Source organism: Acinonyx jubatus, chromosome D3 (assembly GCF_027475565.1).
Source record: "Acinonyx jubatus isolate Ajub_Pintada_27869175 chromosome D3, VMU_Ajub_asm_v1.0, whole genome shotgun sequence".
Taxonomy (NCBI): Eukaryota; Metazoa; Chordata; class Mammalia; order Carnivora; family Felidae; genus Acinonyx; species Acinonyx jubatus.
Window position 1 is genome coordinate 32035914 of NC_069392.1, and position 27503 is coordinate 32063416.

General features: G+C 41.0%; 1 protein-coding gene across 7 annotated transcripts in view; it reads right to left on the reverse strand.

Annotated features, from left to right (window-relative positions):
* Positions 1 to 27503, reverse strand: part of LOC106989609 (piezo-type mechanosensitive ion channel component 2) — a 462833-nt gene that overhangs the window by 130013 nt on the left and 305317 nt on the right. For all 7 annotated transcript variants that reach the window (XR_008291831.1, XM_053206463.1, XM_053206461.1 and 4 more), the window contains exon 8: positions 881 to 1043. Coding sequence is in view for 6 of the 7 variants with exons in the window: in XM_053206463.1 (XP_053062438.1) it covers positions 881 to 1043 (163 nt within the window). In the remaining variant the exon portion in view is untranslated. The remainder of the gene's footprint in view (positions 1 to 880; positions 1044 to 27503) is intronic.

The following is a 27503-nucleotide window of genomic DNA, read 5'->3' on the forward strand; positions in this document are numbered from 1 at the left end:
GCAGATGGGCTTCCAGTCAGTGAGCTCCCCCCGCCCCCCAGAAGGTGCTGGATGAGAGGTGTGACCATCGTTGTCTACACTACTTTCCTCCCTCATGTGCCAACAAGCTCCCTTACCACTGAGCTTCTTATAGTCAATTATGGGGAAAGATGAAAGGGGCTGAAGTTTTCTGTCACCAAAAAAGGAAAAGAGAGAAGCTACCCAGACTCTCTGGTCCTGCCCTCAAAAGTGCTTTGCCCTTGTTAATACCTCACAGGAATAAATCACTCCTCTGTCGTGCCTGAAGGAGACCCCCAAGTCCCCATGCCTCACAGTGGGGGTACTCAGAAGGCTACAGGACCCGCTGAGAGCTGGGGTGTCCCTATCCCATCCTCAGACGTTAGAGGTCAGAGAAGTTTCTGAAACTCCAGTCACCATGATAACAGGCTGTGTAGTCACTGAAGCTCTCGCTTTGCTGTCAAACATGAGTTTGACTCTGATTTCTACCGCTCAGACCAATGGACCTCTCTAACCTCCATACCCGTACCAAGATGGGTATGATACTATTCTAATTCTTTCAGAGTTATGCAGTGAATTCAGTGAGATAATGTCTATGGACACCATCGTATGGCATTAAGTGCTCAATGCAAATGTGTTCCATTCTCCTCACCAGGGACCATTCTCAGCAGCACGTGGTGATGTATTGAAGAGACCAGGCTTTGTTATGAGAGCACTTGCATTTGCATAGTGCTCTGTGCTGAAATAAGGCACCAGAACTAGAACACTCCAGTTGTTTTGGAATATAGCCTTGACCGCTCAGTAGTTAGTAGGAATGAACCACTTCTCCTGGAGTTTCCAGGTTCTTTGGCATATCAGATCACCAAAACCCTTTTATTCTTACAAGGGGTTCCTGCAGCCAGATGCGGATCAGAGTTGCCAGCGTATAGTACATCACCAGCAGGACTATGGGGTTGGCATGGTGATACCATGACAGGTCTGGGTTTGCTACGATCTTCCACGTGCTGGAACAGTCCGTTTGAATGACTGATTTGATACCAAACAACCTGTTTAAAAACAAAGAAAAACATCAGAAAAATACAATAAACTATATGTCCCTAACATAAAATAAAAGCAGGTTTTGGGGGGCGCCAGGGTGGCTCAGCCGGTTGAGTGTCCGACTTTGGCTCAGGTCATGATCTCACAGTCTGTGGGTTCGAGCCCTGCGTCCGGCTCTGTGCTGACAGCTCAGAGCCTGGAACCTGCTTCAGATTCTGTGTCTCCCTCTCTCTCCGCCCCTCCCCTGCTCGAGCTCTGTCTCTCTCTCAAGAATAAATAAACATTATGAAAAATTAAAAAAAAAATCTTGTTTTTAATATACTCATGAGCTAGTCCTAGGTTAATCCATCCTACTCTAGATATTTCATTACTCTTATATATACAACTACATCTTTGTTAGTTTCAATTTTTTTAATGTTTTTTTTTTGTTTTGTTTTTTGAGAGAGAGACAGACCAGGAGCAGGGGAGGGGCAGAGAGAGAGGGAGACACAGAATCCAAAGCAAGCTCCAGGCTCTGGGTTGTTAGCACAGAGCCCGACGTGGGTCTTGAACCCACGGACCGTGAGATCATGACCTGAGATGAAGTCGGACACTTAACCAACTGAACCACCCAGGTCCCCCTATACAACTACATCTTTAAATGACATACGTATGCATGTACATAATATACATATAAAATATACATCCGGAAATCATATATATATACACACATATATATATATGAGTGTGTGTGTGTGTTAGTATGTGTGCATGTGTGCAAAATCGATGCCAATATTGTTTTCATACTGGTTGAAAAATCTAATACTATCTAATCCAATACTATGTAATATTAATACCATTAATCTAAGTCCTTGCTCCTTTTAAAAATTTACATTTAAAAGATATTATTTATTTTTGGGAGAGTGCAAGTGGGGATGGGACAGAGGGGGACAGAAGATCTGAGAAGGACTCTGCATTGACAGGTTGACAGCGGTGAGCCCAGTGTGGGGCTCGAACTCACGAAGCACAAGATCATGACCTGAATCGAAGTCGGATGCTCAGCTGACTGAGCCACCCAGGTGCCCCTAGAAATTTACATTTTAATTGCCATTGAACCCTATTAAATCCCCGCATTACTGAAATGTCAAGTATGTGGTAACATGTTACTAAGTTCAGCTAAATGAGCACTTATTTTGTTTTTAGCAGGATTTAGCATTAGCTCTTCAGCTAATGCTGATGTTTTTGGGCAAATATTGAATTGGACTCAGTTCTGTGATTCAGTCATAAAAGCCAGATTATTATATACTAGAGTTTCTGGAAGATACATTTCTGTCAAATTTTATTTATGGGCAATTTATCTTAAAGCCTTATAATTAATTCTTTATTTTGAAATATAACTTTATGAGGCTTATTAAATTTTGAAATGATTTTATGTTATTTCTACTATATAACAGAATGAATCTGATTAGATATTAGGAAATTATATAGACATGATTCATTTAGAAATTCACTTTATATGGACTTTTTCTAAGAAAGGATTTTACAAAGTGAATAAAACTTTTACATGAAATGAGTCTCGTATCTCTCTCGGTGCCTGGGTGGCTCTGTCGGTTAAATGTCCTTGATTTTGGCTCAAGTCATGATCTCACGGTTCATGAGATCAAGCCCCGCCATTGGGCTCTGTGATGAAAGCATGGAGCCTGCTTGGGATTCTCTCTCCCTCTCTTGCTCTCTGCCCCTCCCTCTGCTCACGTGAGCTCTCCCTCTCAAAATAAATAAATAACCATTAAAAAAACACAAAAAGTGAGTCTCATGTCTTTCTACTGTTTGTATCTTTCATATGTGAACTTCCTTTAATTTTTAAGTTACATTCTTCATTCAGTTATAAGCTCTTCAAGGACTGCATGCCCATCACTTGTAAAACCACTTGGAAAACCTCTCAGGGCTATTACTGTTTTCTCTTATGAGGCTAGTGTCGTATTAGTGAATTGTTTGACATAGATTTTAAAGAAAGCTAAATAGAAACTAAACTTTCTTCAATTTTATCAGAAAAAAATAAGTTAACTAGAATTTGCTCTTCCTATAGGTCTTTTCTTCCCAAGTCTAGGCAGATTTTTTTATAGTTAGCATTAGAAAGAAAATTTCCTGCTAACAAAACTTATGTCCCTCTTAGAGTGGTAGAACACTGGGAAATTGTTTTTGCAGTCCCAGATTAAAACGTCAATTTCTTGTATACAGTGCACAGAACTGAAAGTGTTTAGATTTAGAATCAATTGTTAGCTGAAAGTCTCTGTTTTAACAAAGCGGTAGGTTTCAGCCCCCAAGTCTCTCGTCTTCTTGTCCCACAGCTAGCACACGTGCTAGAAATGACCTCCTCGATCATCAGTTTCCAAATACCTGTCTTGCCCCATCAGAAAGTCTGTAGGAATTTCTGCAGCTGTCTGTAAACTGAACCACGTGCCTCCTAAAAGACTTGGTATCACATCGAGACCCCACACCTTACTGTTGATATCATAGTTTATTCCAAACCGATTTTGCACATTTTATAAGAATATTGAGAATCAGTCTCACGTTTTGTACAATGAGTACAGACTAACAGACATGGATACAAGCTACAGAATGACTGACTGTTGTACTTGTAAGGAACTTTTTCTAACAGAGCTATGGAAATATCATTAAGACCTAAGAGTTCTCTTTTCTTGCAAGAAAGAAAGAATTTTTTTTTATTTAAGTAGGCTAGCTCCTATAGAAAAAAATTCCTATACAAGATGGGAAGTTTGTACTTCAAGTTTCACATCCTGTCTGGTGCTAAAATTCTAGGAGGCTGTGCAACATCCAACTGTTATTTGACTTGCTTATTAGCTTTTTATTGGGAACCTCACATAATCCAGAATTGCTTCGTAGTACTGATGATACAAAGAAAAGTGAAACCGGAGGGCCTTGCCTCCAGGAAGTGACTCTTGATCTAACCGCAAGTGATGTAACGTGACATGCTCCTTTGGGAGAGCAAGATGTGACAGAAACCTTTCCTGTCTGTGGCTGTTTCTGTCTGGGAAGGGTAGTCAGGAAGAAGAATGTGGCATGTCAAGATAGTCCAAAAAGGGGAGATGACTAAATGAGAGAAAAGAGGAGTCCTGTATAATGGCCAGGCTGTGGGACTGGGCTGGGAAGAGAGAGAAACTGGGCACAGTGAGAAGAGCACCGTATTTTTCATTACGGGAGCATCATTGGATATTTATAAGCTTCCTCCTGTCTTGATGATTCCCACACAACTGCTAGTGCCCTTGCAGTAGCCCTAGTTCAAACTGGTTGAATAAAAGTATCTGTATTGTTTCTCAGTCATTAAAGTACGTAAAAATGACTATCTTTTATCTCTCTCTCCACAGAAATGTCTCTTTGCCAGAGAAGTATATGAGGACACAACTTTGGAGTAATGAATTCCTGTTTACTGCTTATTTAGAAGCAGAAAGATAAAGCTTCTCAGATCTTCTGTGTATTTGGAATATCCTTGGACCCCAGGCCAGGTCTATCAATAACAGATGGGAGTGCATTTGGTAGATGGCTCACAGTGTCTGAAAATCCAGTTCCTTGTAAAGCCTAATGGAATTGGGGGTGGGCAGAGGGTGTAAGCACGTGGACAAAGAAAGGACATTTTCCTGGAGATTTTATGCCAACTGCTTAAGATCTCACAAACTCTTCTAGTTTTCAGAGTACGGCTGGAGACAGCTTCCTGTGTGATCGTCAGTTCCCAGTGGAAACAGATCAGCCCCTTGGGCTACACACTCCTGCCTTGGTATCTGGCCAGTCTTGCTCTGCTATTTTACTCCCAACATCCTGTCCACAGAACAGGTCCTCAGCTTCTCTTCCTGCACAATTACGTAAAGGGCAGTCTCTAGTTTCTCTCCCTTCCACAGCATGACCATTCCCAGAGTAACCTTCAAGAAGGTTCGGGTTCAGCATGCCACCTTCCCCTTCCTACTTCCTATTCATTCACTGCCTGGAGAATACCCCCAAATGCCAGCAAAGTATTGCACGCGTTAGCAGCCAGGTCTCCTCTCCTTTCTCTCTGACGCCATCAACCCAAGCTGCACTAGACTATGTGGGGGTTATCGTAAAATCTTGGTCCCCTTGGTCTTGCTACTTCTTGTTTTACCAGGGTTATTTCCAGGTGGTTGTGACTTTTTGGGGGGAATTGCCAAATCAACGATTGAGGTGTATGTGCCAGGTAAGCGTTGTCCACTCCTTGGCAATGCAAATCCAAGGTAGCAGGCCAGGCAGGGTTCACAGACTCTCAGACAGACATCTCTCTGGACAACTCCAGGACAAGCCCCACCCCAACCGTATCTCATAATCTATACATATCCATGTATTCCTTCCACGTATGCTCAACCACCTTAAATTATTGCAGAGGTCCCCCAGGATACCAGTGGCCAGGAATACATAATTATATTAACACCATAGCCCAGGAATACATAATTATATTACCACCATAGCCCATCCCCTGAACCCTCATGCTAATTTATGGTAGTTGTTTTTGCTGAAAGCATCAATTCTTGATTCTTTCTTTTGGCCCAGATGGTCTCTACAGTAAATGTGAATTAATACTCCAAAACCAATCTCCATCCCTCTTCATTTTGGCTTCTTTTTCCTATTCCTTTCTGTTTTGGTGGGATAGCCTTGATATCATCAAGGCCTAGCTCTTGGGAGCTAGGGACCCAACCTCTGGGAAATGTATGATTTCTAACTGGAATAAATTTGTCCTTCCCAGTGTATCCACAATAACTATTTGTAGTCACGGTTTGCTATTGCATTATTGTTAGCTTATGTGCTTATGTCTCTGCCCAGCTCGATTCTACTTTCTTCAAAAAAGGATACGTGGGGGCGCCTGGGTGACTCAGTCGCTTGGACATTCAACTTCAGCTCAGGTCATGATCTCGCAGTCCGTAGGTTCAAGCCCCGCGTCGGGCTCTGTGCTGACAGCTCAAAGCCTGGAGCCTGCTTCGGAATCTGTGTCTCCCTCCCTCTCTGCCCCGCCCCCCCCCCCCCCCCCCCACTCATGCTCTGTCTCTCTCACTCTTAAAAATGAATAAATGTTAAAAAATTAAAAAAAAAAAGGGTATGTGTTTTGCCACCTTGCTTTGATGGATGTGCCTAGTGTATAGCAAGTGTTAAGTGTAAGCTTACTGAGTTGAATTAAAAGCACTAAACACTAAGTTATACCATAAAGTTATCATAGGCGACCATGGTTATATAGGAGAAGTAGAGACTAAGGGATAGCAAAGTTCCTGCTTTGGAAAAAGAAAAAGAGAAAGACAGGATGGAAAGGAACTATATCACATGTGCATTCTAGAATTTTAGAGAAACACTGCTGTGGCTTAGGCCACACCATCCATGATTTTAGTGCCCTCGGTCCGGGAAATAAGAACACAGAATAAGAGCATAACAAAGGCATCACAAGAACACTTTCGCTAAACAGTATCTTGCATCATATGGAACGGATAATTATTTTTGTTCCCTACAGGTTGCCAAGAAGAATCTTGAACTTCACCTTTTGGATGGATCAATAATTAAATGTATATAGTCAAGAAGTAACTTTTTTTTCAGCCCAAGAGCTCTCCAATTAAGAAGCAATGAGAGATTCAAATATCCAATAAGAGAAAAATATGGAGCAGCCTGGATGGTTCCTTCAAGACCCCCAAACTGCACTTTACTCAGCTTATTATGTCTAAAAATTCATTCCAAGCCTTTTGCTAGAAGAGGACATCACAGCTACAGGAAGTGTCTGACCACAGCCCTTTGGTTATTCTTCCCCCGCCCCAGTGTGCAGCTGACTCTCTTAGCTCCGTTGGGGCTCTGGGGGCTCATTGTCAATGCCTCTCCACCTGCCAGGGAGCACTTGCTTTGCACTTTTTTTCCTCTGCCTCCAAAGCACTCATAACATCTGAAAGCATTCGGTGAATGTGAATTGGCAGCATATTTGTTCTGATTCACACATGTTGGCAACTTTATAAAAACTCCACCTGTTTTCAGGTTCACTCCAGACCGTATCTGTTTGGTCGCTAGTCATATACACACCCAGCGATTTGCAAAAAAAAAAACAAAAACAAAAACAAAAAACACTATGTAATACTGAAAAAAATACCACGTTTTAAAACAATTTATTTGTGGTAAAATACACATAACATAAAAATCTTCATCTTAAATGTTTAAGGGTCCAGTGCAGTCATATTAACTATACACGCAGTGCTCTGCAACCAATCTCGAGAACTATTTCACCGTGCAAAACTGCAACTCTGTACCTGTTAAACGATAACTCCCTATTCCCCCCTTCCCACAGCTCGTGGCACCTAACCATTCTAATTTCTGTCTCAATGGATATGACTTCTCTAGGTACCTCATACACATGGAATCATGTAGTATGTGTCCTTTGTGTCTGGCTCATTTCACTGAGCATTATGTCCTCAAGGTTCATCCATGTTGTAGCATGCATCGTAATTTCCCTCCTTTTTGAGGTCGAAGAATATTCCATTGTAGGTACAGACCATATTTTATTTATCCATTTCTTTATAGATGGACATTTTTCCCTTTAAATAACTATAAATAATGCTGCTATGACCACACATGTACAATTAATTCCCTCTTCAAGTCCTCGCTTTCAATTCTTTTGGACATATACACAGAAGTAGGACTGCTGGATCATATGGTAATTCTATCTGCAATTTTTTGAGGAACCTTCGAACCTTCCATCATGGCTGTGCCATTTTACATTCCCGCCAACAGAGCAGAAGGGCTCTAGTTTCCCCATATCATTCCCAACACTTGTTGTTTTCTATTTTTTGATAGTAGCCATCCTAATGGGTGTGAGGTTGGGCAACACACTTTTTATTTAGCCTTTTCCTCTCCAGAGCTCAGGGCTCTTTATAATCTAGACCTCTTATGATACAGGGAGGCATATCCTTCAGTTAAATAAACACTGCTAACTAGAATGGATTAGTACACAGTTAGGTTGATAGAAGCCTGGGCAGGTTTTAAATCCTCTTATGAAACCAGGGAATCTATTCTTTCCAACTAGAGTAAAATGACTGTTTTGGGGCAGCAACTGTCTGGAGAAACTATCTTTTAACAATCTTCGCATTTTAAACTTAGATCCTTTAATGAAAATAAATGGGGGACTGAATGGAGGGAAGAAATAGAAAGGGAAGGAGAGGAAGCTATTTCTCAGGGAGTCTGCGTGCCAAGTGCAGGCTGTAGGGCAGAAACCAAGCTCAGAAAGGAGGAGGCTTCCTAAAGAATCCGCGCAGCTCCATCAAGATGAAGATTTTCACACTGTCAGAACTCCAGGGTGCTCAGCCATTTCTATTCTCACTCAGACTTCTCCCCTTCCCTGCTAAGGAGTTTGATGGCAGATGCCAAGGGTCCCAGTGCTCACTATGGAGAGTCCCCATGCTGAGTATTGTGGAGGTTCACGAAATACAAGAAGCCAACCAGCGGTCATTATCACTGACCAGTTGTACACACTTACCTGACTCAGGTGAGTATCCAGGAACAAGCAGCAAGTAGAGTTCAAAGAGGGACAGATGAAGCCTCATCTCTGTAAACCAGTCGGGGTTCAGAGGGAAGCACAGAGCCTTTGAGTATAAAGCCAGCCATAACCACAGCTGCCCAGAAAAGGTCTTTGGGGACCTGACACTTTACACAAACATGGGTACCCTAAAGAAGCTTGTGGAAGTAACTCAGGGGAAAATCATCAACCGCCTAAAAATAACTGACTTTTCTTTTTCTTCCATCTCTGCCTACTCTTTCCCGACTCTAAGGACCATAAGTCTAAGGGTAACAAAATGTGGGTTTATTTTTTATTTTTAATTTTTTTTATGTTTATTTCTGAGACAGAGAGAGACAGAGCATGAGTGGGGGAGGGGCAGAGAGAGAGGGAGACACAGAATCAGAAGCAGGCTCTGAGCTGTCAGCACGGAGCCTGGTGTGGGGCTCGAACTCACAAACCGTGAGATCATGACCTGAGCCGAAGTCGGTCGCTCAATCGACTGAGCCACCCAGGCGCCCCAATGTGGGTTTATTTTTAAAGGTTAAAAAAATGTGATGAAGAGTCAGTGGTATATATTCTATAATATTTTGATTATAAAATGAATCCCTTGAATTAAATGGCCTTAGCATGAACTCATAATAAACTTGAAAATAATCAAAAGCTATAGGGCTCAATGGAAAGAACAGGAATATACGTAAAGACTCACATCCTGCCTCAATTATCAGCTGTGTGACCTTGCATATGGCCTTTAACTTTTTTGAGCCTCAATTTCTTCACATGGAAAATGAGGCTAGTAAATATGTATCTTTAAAAAATATTTTCTATGTTTATTTATTTAGAGAGAGAGAGAGAGAGAGCACGTACAAGCAGGGGAGAGACTGAAAGAGAGAGAGAGGATCTCAAGCAGGCCCCATGCTTTCAGTGCAGAGTCCAATGTGGGGCTCGATCCCATGAACTGGGAAATCATGACCTGAGCCGAAACCAGGAGCCAGACGCTCAACCGACTGAGCCACCCAGGCGCCCTGAAAATACGTATCTTGAAAAGATACCGTGAGGATTAGAAATGATAGTTGTAAGACTTGGAAATACTTCTCATGCCAGTTCAACTTAGAATTGTTGAAATGGGGTTTGCAAATATCCTATGTAAAATAGTTTCAGATTGCAAGCAATATGGTCAGTACATTTCTTTTAAAATCAGACAGGTATTAATTTCTTTCTTGTATAAAAATACAGACTCAGATAGTTCAAGCTGGAATGATATATCTATTTTTTGAACAGCAGTATATATAGCTAATATTTGGATTTGGTGATGTGAATGAGAAATAAATGGACAATAGTTTCTTGCTGGTATATTCAGGTTATAATCTAAATATTCATATATACTTTCTTCTCACACTGAGAACATACCTTTCCTGCCCCAAGGAACACCATTTCAAAATTCTACCCAGTTATACAACTCACCAGCTGGATCCCTATGTGATGCTTGCTCATTTCTCACAGTTCAAGAAATACTTCATATAGTTCTGCAAAATTGCACTGAACAGTAACACCACAACAGCAAAATCTCCCATTGGAAACATGGAATATGGACAACACACTACAGCCACCAGGCTGTAGTTGTTATCAAATCCTGCTAGATGCTGGACATGAACTGAGACATCTTCCTGCCCGGCAGACCAGTAAGTCTCTTGCTGGAAGTTCTTGGTTCCTCTCACTGGGAGGGACTTCCTTGCCCACTGTCTCTCATGACCTGTTGATCTCTGCCAATATGAATCCCATTCATTCCCTAGACCCATCTCAAATGTTGTGTGTGGTTGACATTTTGGTTTATTTAACATCTAGAGTCTTCATTTAACCACAGATCACAATGTCTTATAGTATTAGTCTTCTTTGATATGTCTGTGTACTGTATCTTAAGAGCCAATATCATGCAGTTCTTAGCATCTTCTATAGCATCTACAATAGTTTTATGAACAGCCCATACTCAGAATAATTATAAGGGTGGCCCTAAGAGTAGCCTTACTAAAACATGTTCAAGAGTGATTCAAAATATTGACTACACATTTTACATTTCATTCACGTAATCAATGTAAAATTAATGCTGTATTCACAAGCATTGCAAACAGTTCCAAAGACTCAGGTGTGAAGCTCTTAAAATGGCCGTTTCTCCAATCAACTTGACACCGACTGTTCTATCAGATTCCATACCTCACTTAACAGCCCAAAGGTAAATGGTTCCAGGGTGGTTGAATCTGTGATGAATCAGTAATGTGTATTCTCTTTTCCCTGCTATTGTCCTCCCATGATTCTTCTTTCATGGGCATGACATAAGCGTTTCAGCTTCAGACAAAATATCTTCACAAAAATTCATTGAGAGGTAGAGAAAAGGGGAATCTCCTTTCCAGAGCTTTATATTTGCAGCTCTAAGTTTCTACCTAGAATCACTTCTCTGCAGTCTGCAAAACACCCTGTAATGTTTTGGATAGTGTCTATTGTTTCTCTAAGAATATCTTTATTTGAATTTTATTTTTTCCACCTACATCCTTAAATACAAAATTATACACTGATGGGTATAAAAATTTTTTTTTTATTTCTGCAGAATTTTAAAGATGTTGTCCCATTGCCTTTTGATGTACATCATTTCTGGCAAGAAGTCTGTGACAATTCTTATCATTATTGCCTTGAACCTACTGTATTTGGTACTGTATTTTGAACCCAACCTACTGTGTTGGGTCGCTTTTAATATTTTTCTCTGCCATGGGTATTAAAACATTTAATTATATTGCACGTTGGTTGAACTTTTTTTGTGTTTGTATTGAGGTTTATGGAACTTCTTGGATTTGTGGGTTTCTATACATCACCATTTGGGGGGAACACTTGACCATTATTTATGAAAATATTTTTTTTCTGTCCTCGTACTTTTCTAAGACTCCAATTACACTTTTATCAAACCTTTTAAAACTATCCTACAGGCCACTGTGGTTCTGTTTACAACTATTAATTTGTTGATCTCTTTTCTCTCTTTGTGTTTCAGTTTGAATAGCTTCTATTACCCTGTATTTAAGTTTATTGATCTTTTCTTCTGTGGTATCTAATTCGCTCTTAAGCCCATTTGATGGGTTTATTTTATCTACGGTATTTTTTTAAACCTCTCCCAGTTCCATTTGTTCTTTTTGTACATTCATTCTTTTTTTTTAACGATTCCATTTCTGTCTTCCTTATGTTCATGTTCTTTAATCTTGAAAATAATTAGAAGAGCTGTTTCAAAGAGCTTGTCATTTCTAGGTCATTTCTTGATTGATTATTTTTCCTTGATTCTGTATATGTCTAATAATTTTCAACTGGATCCCCGACATTGTAAGTTTTATATTGTTGAGTGTCTGGATTTGTTTGTCTTCCTTTAAAGAATGTTGAGTTTTGTTTTGGCAGGTAGTTAAGTTCCTTGCAGATCAGTGTTATTCTAGCAGGCTTGTTCTTAAGTTTGATCACTGTGGGTGTGGAGTGGCCTTTACTGTGTAACTAGTTTAACTAGTTACATTAAATAAATAAAATACATTAAAAAATGTTTATTTATTTTGAGAGAGAAAGAGAGAGAGAGACAGAGAAAGAGAGAGAGAGAGAGCACGAGCAGGGGAGGGGCAGAGAAAGAGGGAGAGAGAGAATCCCAAGCAGGCTCCATGCCGCCAGTGCAGAGCCCAATGTGGGGCTCAAACTCACAAACTGCCAGAGCATGACCTGAAGCTGAAGTCAGACACTTAACTAACTGAACCACCCAGGTGCTCCAACAGTCAGACTTTTAATGGTTAGACTCAGCAGTCTCTCTATTCTGACTAGCTAGAACTAAAATGCTTTCCCAATCCTATCTGAACTCCAGGAGTTACTGAGTTTATACGTTCTCAATATTTGTTCCTTCCCCCAGGAGTCTTGATTTGTCCGGTTTCATGGAGTCTCACTCTGTGCATGCACAGCTTAGAATCCAGCTAAAGTATCTGGGTGACCCCGTGCAGATTTCCAGAGCTCTTTCTCTGTCCTGCTTCCTTATTTCCATTAGTCTTTACCGCAAGTTTCAGCCCCCTCAGCTTCTCTCTTTCTACAGCCCAGCAAGACCACCGTGCTCTTCTTAGGTTCACTATTCAACACAACATGCAGTGGATGCTAAAAGGTGGAAAGCTGGGGGCATCACAGAGCTCATCTTGGTTGTTTCCCTTTTGCCAAGCATCACACTCCTATACTTCCAACTGTGAAGTGTTCAAAAACAGTTGTTTCATATCTGTTGTCTAGTTTTCGCCTTGTGGCAGGAAGTCTGGTCCTGTATACTTTATATAACTTTTAAACACCAGCCAAAGCATAAGAGACTCTTAAAAACTGAGAACAAACTGAGGGTTGATGGGGGGTGGGAGGGAGGGGAGGGTGGGTGATGGGTATTGAGGAGGGCACCTTTTGGGATGAGCACTGGGTGTTGTATGGAAACCAATTTGACAATAAATTTCATATACTGAAAAGAAACCACCAGCCTGGCTCATACACACATATACTGGCATAATGATACCTGTCTACCTATCTATCCAGAAGTAGGGTACTCTACTTAGAAGATTTTTACCATAGATTTACTAATCTGTAAACACAACGAGAATAATAAATACGTCCATTCCAAAAACCCATGCATAAAAATAAATGATTGTGTCCTTGGCTCATGTTTTCTCTTCTGCCTTCATTTCAGATACAACCCAAAAGCTTTCCAGGTTGTTGTCAGCAGGAGCATTGGTCATGTGTCACCAGAGGAACATTTTCATTGAGATTCCTTCTTCTCTTGTGTGTCTCACCCTTGACAACATATACCCGACATGAATGCACATTCTCCTTACATCCCTCCCTGCTCACCTTCCTTTAACTCTTACCAAAGAGCCTCAGGAACATTTCTTCTTTTCTTTTCACTCTATCTCCATATTATTTGTACATCTTCAAGTGATTTACATGACAAATTATAAATACAGCAGTGCTAGCGATAAGTGTGTTTTGGGGAAAATCAAAAGTTACATATTTTATAATGACAGTAGGTGTCAGGCCAAGTTCAATCACTTTCTAAAACTTGTTTCCCAAACCATCTATGAGGACCATTCAGGAAATACCTATCCATTGCGTGCAAATACATGTGTAAAATATAAGAAAAAGTAATGAACAGAAAATAATCCCATGCCTGAATGCCACAGCAATGCCAAACTGCTACATAGGTTTTAAATGCTTTCTCTCTTTAAATAGATTTCTGTATTTAACTTGTTGAAAATCTGCTTCAAACAAGTCGTGGACCTGCAATGATCTGCAACATAGAGTATACAGAAGTCCTTGTCCGAATATTGTCAGTAGTCTATCACTATGGATTGACCATCTCTAATTAACCTTTTCCTCAGACACATCTTTCAAAATAAACATTTAGAGCTTTTCTTCCCGATATAATTAATGTTCTTAACACAACAAATATAACCCATGATGATAACTAAAATTTCCTTATAGGGGTGTGTGTGTGTGTGTGTGTGTGTGTGTGTGTGTGTGTGAGAGAGAGAGAGAGAGAGATTCTTTAAAATCGTTGAAGAAACGCTAACACATGTTTTCTGTTGTGCTTCATGTCATCAGGGTGTCTGACAGCTAGTTAGAAGAGAAGCTCCCTGATCCAGCACTGTAGATGGAATGTTGGCACCCCAAAGCACTTCCTGCTTAAATCTCTGACCTGGAAAGAACAGAAGGAACCGGGTCAGGATCTGCTGGCCTCCGGCCAACCAAGGGGATCAGCTCTCATGGGTGAAGAAGAAGGCAGGGACCTGGTGACTACCCACTGCCATACTTCCTGTTGGATGTGATCAGCATCTCTCTTTGCAACTTTGTATTTAGTGAGGATAGGCTGGCGAGTCTATCCTTCCACTCCAAAGTTTCTAAAAATAGCACAAGCCAAAAGACAGCCAAAAAACAGAGGCCTGATCATTTGGATTAAGCTAGCTTTCATAGATAAAACTTGAAAGCTAACTTCTATATCTAACCCAAATAGATCAGGAGCTCCATGGACTTCTGGAACTGGACCACAGTGAAATCTGTGCGCTTCTTATATGTGGTATAAGTCACTATTTTTAAGTAAATAGAGTCCATCTTAAATTAAGATGGTTTTGAACACGCTATGACTTTTTTTTCCAAGATTTGTAAAAGATTTAAGATCTTTCATGACCTCGCAGCCAATGTTACGAACACCCAGTCCATTATATGGTAGTACACTCATAGAGGTATGAAGTTTCTGGTAATTTGTCTTAGTATTTTTGTCCTTTTAATTAAAAATAATCAATTTTAGCTTTCAGATTTTTCCTGTTGTATATGTGACTTTGAATTATTTACTTATTGCATATTTTGGAGAGTTCTAACAAAAACCACCTGAAACTTCTTTTCCTATCCCCTTTAGAACTGTGATGCATTTTTTAATGTTTTATTTATTTCTTAAAGAGAGAGAGAGTGCAAGAGGGGGAGAGGCAGAGACAGAGAGAGAGAGGGGGACAGAGGATCCAAAGCGTACTCCATGCTGACAGCAGCCAGCTGGATGCCGGGTGTGAACTCATTAACCGTGAGATCATGAACTGAGCTGAAATCAAGAGTTAAAAACTCAAACACAGTACTGAAGGCACTAAAGCTCCATCTATTATCCAGTAAATGTGGGAATAAAAGACCAAAAGCTGTGTACTATTTTGGTGAATGCTTGAGGGAATACAATTTTTCCTTGAGTTAGTTTTCATTCTCTTATAGTCGTGCTTAAATTGAAAAGAACAATGTGTCTGGAGGAAAGAAAAAGAGAAAGGAATAAGTTTAGGTGCATTCAACAGGTGCCAATACAGGCAAGATAAAGTCCATTTTTGAAGTATCAGAGGGAAGAAGAATCCTATAATAATTTTCCCACAATGCAAGGGGCTGAACGAAACCACATATAAATAAAATGATTTTAAATTTTAAAAACTGGGTTGTAAAGACAGAATTTATAAAACACACATAGATACCCCTTGCTTAGATAAAACAGATATTAGCGTTCTGCCATATTTGCTTCTCTCACATTTAAACAAAAAAAAAAAAAAAAAAGGTTAGTGGCGTACCTAAAGCCTTGCCCATTATTCTTTCACTCCTCCCCCACCTTCTTCAAACACTATCTAGACATTAGTGTGTATCATTTCCATGAGCATTTGCTCACTTGCTACATATGTCTACAACTATAAATAATCCATACTATTTTTATGTGAGCTTGACTTCTTATCAGTGGTCATATTTGCATATACTCTTATGCACACATATAATAGAGTTCATTTTTTTAATTTTTATTTTTTGAGAGAGAGACAGAGATTGAGAACACAAGCAGAGATGGGACAGAGAGGGAAGGAAACAGAATCTGAAGCAGGTTCCAGGCTCTGGGCTGTCAGCTCAGAGCCTGACATGTGACTTGAACTCACGCACTATGAGATCATGACCTGAGCTGAGCTGAAGTCAGACGCTTAACCAATTGAGCCATCCAGGTGCCCCTATAATAATAATTTTAATTTCTAGGTATTATTTCTTGGTATAAATAAACAGAGTACTCTAAAAATCCAGAAATGGCATATTTGACAGGAGTAGAAAAATACAAGTTTCATTAATTTGTGGGAAAAATGTACTAAAAATAAAGGCAACATTAAGGTGACATAAAGGTCTTCAAGTCCTCAATATTTTCAGAGCCTTTGCTTCTTATATGCAGCTTTTTCTTTGGCACTTTTTCAAAGCTTCTTTAGAATCTACGTGTTTGATAGAGACAAATTCTTGTATATGTGCATATTTAAGGATGTTTATTGGGCATGGACAGTAATAGGACAAAGCTACTAACTTTCTAAATGAACATGACAGGGTATATCCAAATAAGTCATGGCATATCCATATATGTTATGGAATACTATGTAGCCATTAAAAATAATAAAGAATATTGGGGCACCTGGGTGGCTCAGTCAGTTAAGTGACCGACTCTTGGTTTTGGCTCAGGTCATGATCTCATGGTTCATGAGTTTAAGCACTGCTGTTGGGCTCTGCACTGTGGAGCCTGCTTCAGATTCTCTCTCTCCCTTTATCTCTGCCCCTCCCCTGCTTTCTTTCTCAATCTCTCTCTCTTCCTCCCACTCTCAACATAATTAAAAGCTTAAAAAAATTAATAATAATAAAGAATATCTCTCCATATTTGACAAAATGTTGCAGGGGATTATTCTAAAATAAGTTTTAAACTTTAGAATAATTTGAGATTTACAGAAAAGCTACAAAGACTTCACAGAGGTTTCCCCACCCCCAGTTTCCTCTATTAACATCTTAAATTTGTCACCCCTAATGAACAATACTAGAACATTTTTTAAAACCAAAGTCCATGCTTTTTTCAGGTTTCATTAGTTTTACCTAATGTCCTTTTTCTGTTCTAGAATCCCATCCAGAGTAGAGCATCATGGTGGGTCATCATGTCTTCTTAAGCTCCTGCAGATTGCGACATCTTCTCAGACTTTTCTTGTTTTTGATGACCTTGACAGTGTTGGGTCCTGATAAAGCATTCTGTAGAATGCCCCTTAATTTTGGTTTATTTGTTTGCTATGCTCAGCAAGATTTATGGATTTGCGGGGAGGACGACCACAGAGGTAAAGTGTCATTCTCATCACATCACATCAAAGATACATGCCATCAACAGGATTTATTATTGATGATGTTAACTCTGACCGACCAGCTGAAGAAGGGTTTGCTAGGTTTTTCCACTGTAAAGTTGCTCTTTTCCTCCTTTCCCTATTTTAAACTTTGGAAAGGAGTTACTATGTTCAGCCCACACTCAAGGGGTGGGAGGCTATGCCCTACCTTCCTGAGGGGTTAGTATTAACATGTATTATTTGGAATTCTTTCATATGGGAAGACTTGTCTTTTCTGTATTTATTTATTAAATCATTTATTAGATCCATAAGGACTCATGGATATGTATTTTATATGTATTTCTAGCCATATCCACAGATATGGTTTTAATCCAATACTGCTTTATTTATTTTGTTGCTCAAATTGTTCCAGCTTTGACCACTGGGAGCTCTTTCAGTATGCTCTTGTGTTCCTTTGACAAGTACCTTTACTTTGTTATTTTTTGGCACTATAAGACGCTCCAGACTCATAGTTCCTGACCAAACCCTGGAGTGAGCCATTTCTCCAAGGCTCCTTTTGCTTGAGAATGGTATTAGAAACCAAGCGCTGGGCACTCGACGTGCTAATTTCTACTGGGGTGTCACTGCTTGTATGCCCTCTCAGCTGACAAAGCGAGGAAGTACTTGTGTGCATACTTACTCATGCATATACACATATCTGGACATATTTGTGTATGTAGCCATCTGTGTCTTCACTAAAGTCCACGGGAGTTCATACTGATGTCTCCAACTCTACTCTGTTATCAAATGGTTCTATCCTTCTGCCCTTGCTTATCTGTGAACTTCCTCTTTAACAGTGACAAACCTGGTCTCCAACCTGCCTTGCATTTACTTATTTAATCCCAGTATACACTATAGCAGCCTTAGAATTTTAACACGTAGCTCCATGGTGAACAACTTCACCAACCGGAGTACAGTGCTTATGTACAGTTCCCTTTGTCTCTAGTTTTATGATCTCTACTCCTATCTAAAGTTACTTAAGTAGGCACCTTTCTCCTTATCCCCTTAAGGGAGGTTATATCATACATCTGTAACATTATTTTGCCACATACGCATTCCACGGTGGGATCTTCTAACCTCTAAGTTGATTATTTTTAAATTTGCATACACTAAGGCTCACCATTTATGCTATTGGTGTCATGTGCCCACTACTATGGTGTCGTACAGAGTAATTTCACCACCTTAAAATGTTTCCCATGCTTCACCTATTCAGCCTTCTGCCATCTCTCCCCCCATACTTCTGGAAACCACTGATGTATTTACCATCTTTATAGTTTTTTCCTTTTCTAAAATGAAATTATATAGTATGTAGCCTTTTTGGACTGGATTTTTCACTCAGCAATATGCATCATCCTTCTAGCCTTACTCTGACCTTACATGTGTTCTTATGTGTGTATAAATATACCGGGAAAATATTTGGAAAGAGACTTATTATTGGACTCAGCTACCTCTGGTAGAAAGGAACTGAATTACAGATAGCAACGAGGTAGAGGGATCAGAATATATAAAATAATCAGAATATATAATAGGGGTAAAAATATATATTCTGATATAACATATATATTATATTCTTATTGATTTAGCCTTTTTCCAATGAACATGCATTACCACTATAATTTTAAAGATTATTAAAAAGATATTCCATTCTCTACCACCTTTGTTTTCCTTCTTTGTTCATGTCTTTATATATTTCTTAGATTTTTCATTACTATAATTGATATTAAGATTTTTGATTAAAAGTATTTACCCTGTATACAGAATAGACCTAGGACTTCTTTTATTATGCATTTTTCCAATGTTTTGATGTTTAAAATAATTTAAATGAACCTAGTTTTCTTTGCTTAAACCAGCATTTGCCTCCTTTTCTTTCTCTCTCTGCCCTTTTTCCTTGTTTTCCTTTTGTATCACTCCCGCCACTGAACCCTAACAGGCATTACACGTTAGTGGGCAACACACAAGGCTTCCAAAGGCAGTTTTCAAAAGAATTACTCTGAGAACTGCCCAAATTGATGGCATCAACCATTCTGAGAAAAAGACCTCAAAACATGGCATCATGTTCCCACAATTTCAGCTACAAGTTTTGCAGCAGTTACAGATAAAGACAGCTATAACCTTGGACAAGACCACAGTCGTGTACCTCGCTCTTCTCTTTGCTTCATAAAAATGAGGGGTGCCTGGGTGGCTCAGTCAGTTAAGCGGCCGACTTTGGCTCAGGTCATAATCCTTCAGTTCATGAGTTCAAGCCCCGTGTTAGGATCTGTGCTGACAGCTTGGAGCCTGGAGCCTGCTTCAGAATCTGTCTCCTCTCTTTCTGCCCCTTCCCCGTTCATGCTCTCTGTCTCTCTCAAAAATAAATAAACATTAAAGAAAATTAGAAAAAAAAAACCTCCGAAACCTTCTTCAGCTCAGGGAACTAAAATTTTGAGGGGCTTCTTGATGTACATGAAACAAATAAAGCCTTCAACTTCTATCTGAGTACTGTAACTATCTTTTTCTTTGATATTGTCAAAAGGGAAAAAAAGATTTCTGGTAAAAATAAATCTCCTATGCAAAAAAAATAAAGAACTAAGCAGCTAAATCTCAAGGGTAAGTTATTATGTAAGCAGATTTTATAAGCAAAAGGCAGAACACAGGCATAAAATATTGTCTGATTCCACAGCAAGCTTAACAACAAATAAATCTACAAAAAGTTTAAATAGCACGATGGCATCCAATTCAAATAAAACCAATCTTGTAGACAGTCAAATGTCACTGAACTTCAAACTTTAATAGTTGGAGACAGGATGTTGAAGTACTACGTGATATAAACTTTCCCCACTTTCTGAAAAGTGTGCTAATAATGGAAAAATTTCCCAGGCTTTTACAAGTCGAAGTTGTTGGAGTCTGAATACCCACTGACTAAACTGGGTATTGGACAATAAACTCATCAAAATGAGAAACGGAGCTGCTGCCCCGTAGGGATTTCTGTTTTAATAAAATGGTTGGCACTTTTGGTGCATTGTGACTGCTCTCTTCTATTAAAGGAGCCAAGTTTTCCTTCCGTCATTTTCTTTATATATATATATATATATATATATATATATATATATAAAATTTATTGTCAAGTTAGCTCACATACATTGTATACAGTGTGCTTTTGGTTTTGGGGGTGGATTCCCGTGACTCATCGCTTACACACAACACCCAGTGCTCATCCCAACAAGTGCCCTCCTCAATGCCCATTTCCCCCCTCCCCCACAAATGAACCTGGAAGAACTATTAACAGAAGGTAAAACGTGCAGAAAGAAGGGGCTCTAGGGAGACTATGGAATTATTGTATTTGGCGTGAGTTGTTGATGTCCAGAAAGGACCCTGGATCTCATGTGGTGAATTGCAAACTCTGTTTCTTCTCACCACCAAACACACCAGCATTACCACCATGCATGTGACAATGTGCGCCCATACGTTCAGAGAAATTCCAACGTCTACAGTCTCAGCATCCACAAAAGTATCAGAGCCTTATAATACATTCCCCTCCCTTACACTCTAGGGCTGAACATTCCATCACATCTCTTATCAGCGGCAAAGTGCTGTGTCCTCAGGGTTCTGGTGGTTGCTCCTCAATGCTTTAATGAGTTCAACATATGCGAAATAACACAGAGGCAGGAGTTCACAGGCAAACTCATCTTTCATGAGCAGTAACGTACATTCATTTTTCATGTGGCCATCAGCGGTTCATGGTTCAGTCCTGCTATCTCCTATCTGATTCCCCAAATGAGCCTCAGTCCTGGTCAGGAAGCCTCATCCCTGCTCCCAGCATCTCCAGCTAACCTCCATCTTCCAGCAGTTGTTCACATCTTTTCCTCTCATGAACGATCCTGACTCCCGGTTCCAACTGCTCACCTTCCCTCCAAGGCTGTGTCCACACTGGTCTCTCTTCTCTCAAGTTTTTACACCTTATTTACCTCAACTGTTGAGAGCTCCCTTGCATGTTTAGGGCCATACATGATTTGTACCCAAAGTTACTTCACATGCCTTATCTTATTTGATGGGCATACGTTTCATACTTGCATGAGTCTAGAACCCATCTCAGTGACCTCTGAAACTCTCCTAAGAATAAGGTTTAAAATGTATGCCTCTTTGCATCACACAGAGCATGTAACTCAGCCTTTTACTGGGTGAAATGTTCTTTGATGGCCTGGGGAGACTGGTAAAATGTCAGGTCCTAGGTCCCAGCTCTAGGCACTCTGCATCCCTACGACTGAGTGAAGCCCAGGGGAAAGCCTTTTTTAAACTTGTCCTCTAGTCCCCAATCCCTGAAATTCTTATGCCACCATCAAAGCTGAGCTCTGATCAGCTCAATGCCAGTCAAAAATGAATAGTTACTGATGAAATGAAGTTGGAGACATTCTCACTAGACCAAGAACATTTCTAATTCTTGATTTCTCATTAGCATTGAGAGGAAGGGAGAATACATGTGAAGGAAAGGTCTCCTACAGGCAGACAAGGTACTGGAAGAAGCCATACCCATAGAGAGTGTTAATTTACCCAGTGCACATGGTTCCTGCCAAGTGGTTAAGCAACATCTGAATACAGACCAAACTGGCCCTGGAAGAGGGGGGTGAGGCATTTTGTCTTCTTGAGTAAGAACAGAAAAGGTTGGTGCTTAATGACAATATTTCTTGGGTGAGCAAAAGCAGGAAGGAAGGACACGGGGAATTCAAACAAATAGAGCTCTGTAATCCTAAACGATCCATCCACCATGGCATAAATGGCGGACTAGCCTGTCCAGTGTAATCTGGTATGACGTGCATCTCTTTGTGGTTCCTTGTATACCGGAAGAACTTGTTAGGATGCCAAATTTCCAGGCCCCAGCTCTGAAAATTCTTGATTTTAATTCACGCGGGGCTCAGGGATAGGCATATTTTGGGGACCAGCACTTCGGGTAATCCCTAAGTACCCCCCCCCCCCGAAAGACCCTGATGAGCAGCTCCCCAGGCTGCAGGGCCTGATGTTTCCTCCTGGGGCCCGTCTCCCCGCCCTCCACGGTCTGCTCCGATGAGCCCCCTTCATAACCCCGCAGGACTGAAGGGACAGGAGAGGCATTTTCTTTAGAAACTGTTTGCTGGCAGCTATGGTCAGACTTGCCTCGGAGAGAAAGTTCGGCCCGGAGTGGGCGACTGTGTTTCTGTGTGGCTGGGAGGTTGCCACACCTGAGGGATGCAGTGATCATGGCGGTGGCACTTGGTGAATGGCCGAGGGCTCGGAGAATGCTGGTCGATGATACAAACCACCGTGCCGTGGAGGGGTACAAGGATGAAACAGAGACCTGAGGCTCTGGGCTCACTTTGTCCCACTTTTCTCTTCTCCTCTGGTACTCGAAACCCACTGCTGCACTTGTAGACTCTCTCCTCTCTTGGAGTCACCTGGGGACCTTTCAAAGTACCACTGGTTGGCCCGGTCTTGAACCACCTGGAATCTCTTCAGGTGGGGCTAACGGTGGCAGAGCATTTACCGAACTCCCCTGCGGCTTCGCCTTTGCGATTGGAGCTGACAGTGACCTGCCCACAACAATGTTCGCCACAAGGATGGGCAGCCCTACAGTACAAACCATACACAAACGGAGCAAGTTGTAAAGACCTCACCTCACAGAGGCTTCAAGAGCCAGTCTCGCTCTTTCCGCCTATTTTGGCCCCTCGGGCTTAGACCAAGGTCCTCAGGCTTCTAGGTCATGGAGAGAGGCCTCCTTCTTTTCCCTCAGCTCAGCTCAAATATGCTTTCTCTCCTCAGCTTGGAACCTCAACACCCTGCTTACAAAAATGCATCTGCAAGTCCTTTGTTTGCAAAACTCATTAATTTACTCTTTCCCCAAAGCAAAGTTTGCTCTTGTATACACGTCCTTGGCACTGGCTAACATTCCTTCTGAATGCTGTTGTTTTTTTTTTAAAGTTTATTTATTTATTTTTGAGAGAGAGAGACAGAGACAGAGAGGGCGCAGAAGAGACAGAGAGAGAGGGAGACAGAGGATTCATGCGGGGCTTGAACTTACAAACCGAGAGATCATGACCTGAGCCAAAGTCTGAAGCTTAACCCACTGAGCCACCCAGGCGCCCCTGAATGCTTACTTTTTACTGTTTTTCTACAGAGCCCATTACCTTTCCGTGCAGTAGGAAAGCAGGGCAGAGATTTGGAGTATGGGCTTCAGTTAGGTTTGACTTCAAACCCTTCCTCTGCCATTCCTATCACGTGACTTGGGATGAATCGCTTAGTTAACTACACCTCACTTTTCTTATCTTTAAGATGGGGGATTCTAGAACCTACCTTACAAAGTTGTTGGGGGGGATTCAACGCATTGGTTAGAACTTGAAAACAGTAAGTGTTCAATAAACCTTAACTATTGTGATTAGGAACCTAGCCCCACTGTGTATACTAGGTGCCTGCTTTTCCTTTCGTATGTCTTCATGGAGTTCTGGAGCTCTCCTGCCAGGCCCGTTATAGCCACAACCTGTGGATCCACGAGGTGGGTATTATCCAACCAATTACAGGATGGAGAAGCAAACCAGAGAGCGAGTCAGGGCACGTGGGAACCCAGGCCAGTCTGAATGCTAAAGTCCCTCCCCTCAGGAGGCCACGCTGCCGAGAAAAGGGACAGCTCCTGGATTGGTTGCACTAGAAAGACTTCCCATCTCAGTTAAGCAAGAAGCACCCAGTTTCCTTTCTTCACACCATCTCCATCTCTTCGTTTTTACAGGCACGTCGTCATAGGCTTTTCTAGGCTGAAGGTCGTATGAACGACCTCCGTCCACTTGGTAAGGAGGTAGAAGACACAGGATGAGAAATAGACGTTCCAGATTTAGAATATTGAGCAAGGAGCCACAGAAGTGTTCAGGGTCCAATATAAAGCATTGTTCTAGAAAGACACAGACACTTTCCAGATATCTATTCAATGTTTTTCCAGCATTTTTTACACCACCATTGCATTAAAAATGTATATAATGTCAACACTGGCAAAATGCCTATGATATAACTGGAGTGCACGGTAAAACCCCCAACCAAGGTTGTACATTGATAACTTACATTCCTAGTAATTCTTACAAAACCTCAGTTCTGACTAGCAGTATCCTAGCAAATGCTCCATTACAGAGACCCAACTGATGTTCTTACATGAACTTCCTTTATGAAAAAACATTCGCTTACTCTGATAGTGTAATTAACGTCATTGCAAGAAACTAATATAAACGACTCAAACTTAGCCAACGTCACTTACACTTCAATTTTCTCCCTAGTAGAATGTAATGTAAAACTTCTGGTTTTCTAAATGGTTTTTGTGATTCTCTTGGTTACTGGATTACATTAATAAATTCCCCCCAAATGGAAAATAACTCTAAGCCAGACTTAACTACTTTCTGGAATCATTCCCTGCATCTCCAAATTGAAAGAGTCCTGAGTTATACTCACTTCCTCCTGCCCGACTGGTGATTATTAGAATTTCTAACGCCATACCTTAATAGTGAATGATAAAGCTGTCCCATGGCAGCAAACAATCCGCAGCCTATTGACTCCGTTATTTTAGGCCTTGGAGTTCTATTTTGACTCACAGATATTTTTGAACTGGAAAAGATCTTAGCCGTCACTGACCTTTACCTCTGCCACTCCTCTCTCTATCCAGTGCCCTCCCCTCCCTTCTTTTCTGGTCCAGATACGACTTGCTCAAGCTCACGTACCATACTGAAGAAAAGGACTAGATCTAGAAGAAAGAACTTTGGAGAACTATTGCCAATCCATTGGTAATTCCTCTACTTTGTTGTTAGTGACTAGACTGAGGTAATGAGGGGTATGATATAATGCACATGAACCAATACCACAGAATGTGGCACATAACAGCTGCTCATGAAGTTCTGGCTATTGGTACTAATCACTGTCATTCCTATAAAGTATAACAGGAACCTGGCTTAGGCAGGGGTCACAGCTTTTTTATAAAACCATAATGATGTTGCTGGCAAATCAGAGTAGACAAATGCCCTCTTTAAGACGGAACAGAATGATAATCCTCCCCAGGGTAAAATGGGTCTCTTCAAGGCTGGTAATATTTGGCACAGGTTCGGGCAGCTTGCTGAGGTGGTAGGGAGGGTGTGCGAAACTTACCCCATTGCGTTATTAATTAGGTTTTTCACCAAGAAAGAAATCTATGTCTTTCATCCCGGTAATGCAATCAAAGAAGGGAGAAGCAGGCCAGGGAGAATACTCAAAACTGTAGATGGGTTTCTACAAAACATACATTCTTCCATTGTTGGCATATATGCACTCTTATACACTCACAACTTGTATGCTAATTTCTTGTATCAAACAAAGAAATACTCTTTGTCCTGCAACTACTTTCCAAACCGAGGAGAACGTGAATGAGGTGACGGTGGTGTAAGTCTTGTATGGGCATCAACTGGACACAGGAATCGACTAAGGGGGCAAAACAGAAGCTCCTGAGGTCACCGTTCCCAACTGCACCCACATTGACGGTGGTCATCCCCCCTCCTATCATTCTGATACATTTCCCCGCGGGCTGCTCCGGCACCCTGTCTCCTGGGGCGGGATGGTGGAGTGGTACGGAGGGAGGACTGTCCTTGAGATAACGGGGGCCAGCCAACAAGCTTAAGCTTGTTTGCCTAGACGGTGGCAGATGCTAGACGGTGGCAGAATCTCTTCCCAACCCAACACTGCATGGCGTGATCAGGAAGAGCAAAGGCCCCAGGGCTGACTGCTGGCACCAGCGGGGAAACAGAATTAGCTTTTACTGTGAAAGAAAGCAAGGACACACTGTCAAAAAGGCCAAGGAGATCAGATATGCACAAAGAGCGATGTTTGTATTTCCAACCCTTTTAAGAAATGCCTTCAGTGTTAGACAAATGCCTTTGCTGGAACAAGATGGACTCTATCTTTAAGTGATCTTTCCAGTAAGATTCTTCTCTCTCTTTCTTATGGCATCTCCTCCATATGAGTATAATACTGCTTTTTACACATGAGTTTTTGCTACTTTGGCTTCCAATTCCCCTTTTCCCTCTGCATTGCATCATATGAAAAACACAGCCAATGTTTAACGATCTTTTTTCATTAGTTTCTTACTTATGCTTTAAACACGTTTCCACGCCAAACCCATAGACACTTTTCGTGTGTGTGGGAAAATTGAATTCTGACAGGTTTCGCACTACATTGTTTTTTTAAGCTTGGAAAAACTTTGCACTGTGTCCCCTGGGCTCTGCATCATGGCTTTGAAGTCTTTTTTGGCACACATGGGTCTTAACTGTTTGCCAATTTGCTATAATTGGGCTTGAGGCTACATGTGCGGAACAGTGCCTTGTAATAAAGGCATTCTGTCCAAAGGACAATTTTGCACCAGGTAAAAGGTGTGCTGTCTTCAGAACTGTGATTGTTGTTGAACAAGCTGAGGCCATTTGAAAGGTAGTTTCCATTTAACTATTAAGGCACTCTAGCCTTCTCTGATGTCACATCTAGGTTTCATAAGAGAACATTTATATTCTATGAGTGTTTCAAATTTATGGTCTATTTCCCTTGCCTGAACACATTTTCACCTCTGAAAGAAATGTGAGAAATGAGTCAGGACCAGGACTCCCAGGGCTAGCTGCTCATCTGGGCTCCTTCCTGTGCTGCTTCTTAGGACAGTAAGACCAAATTTGATGCATAAACCTTGTGACCCTTTGTGCTGGGGAGCACAAGATAAGAAGTAGTAAATGTAGGCATTTCTATCACACACAAGCATAACTTTCCCTAAGTAGCTGTAATGTAAACATGAATTTAAATACCTCATTTTGAAGTCCTACATAGTTAATAACCAATAAAGTTGCAAAGTGGGAAAGAAGGAGACCAATGCCCAGTAAGTGGCTCCTCCAATGAATCAGGTACTGTTAAAAGGCTTACACTAACTCTGATGGGTATCTCCTGTTGGTTCTATTATACGTGTAGATTTGGGGCACACATGACCAAAAAGGTGGTAAGTGGTGAAGCTTACGAATCCAGGTCTGCTGGTTTCAAATCGTGCTGCCTATTTCTCAAATGCAATGAGTGGTGGTGTGAGAAAATCCTAAAAGTATCAGGAAAAACCTTAAGGAAAGGGCATTAATGGAAGTTCCATTACAGGACTCACTTATTAATTCATCCTTTTATTTGCGGAATCCTGACTGTGTTGGCTACTATAGTCAGGGCTGGGGACACCCAGATAAATAAGATACAAGGAGCCCCACGCTGTA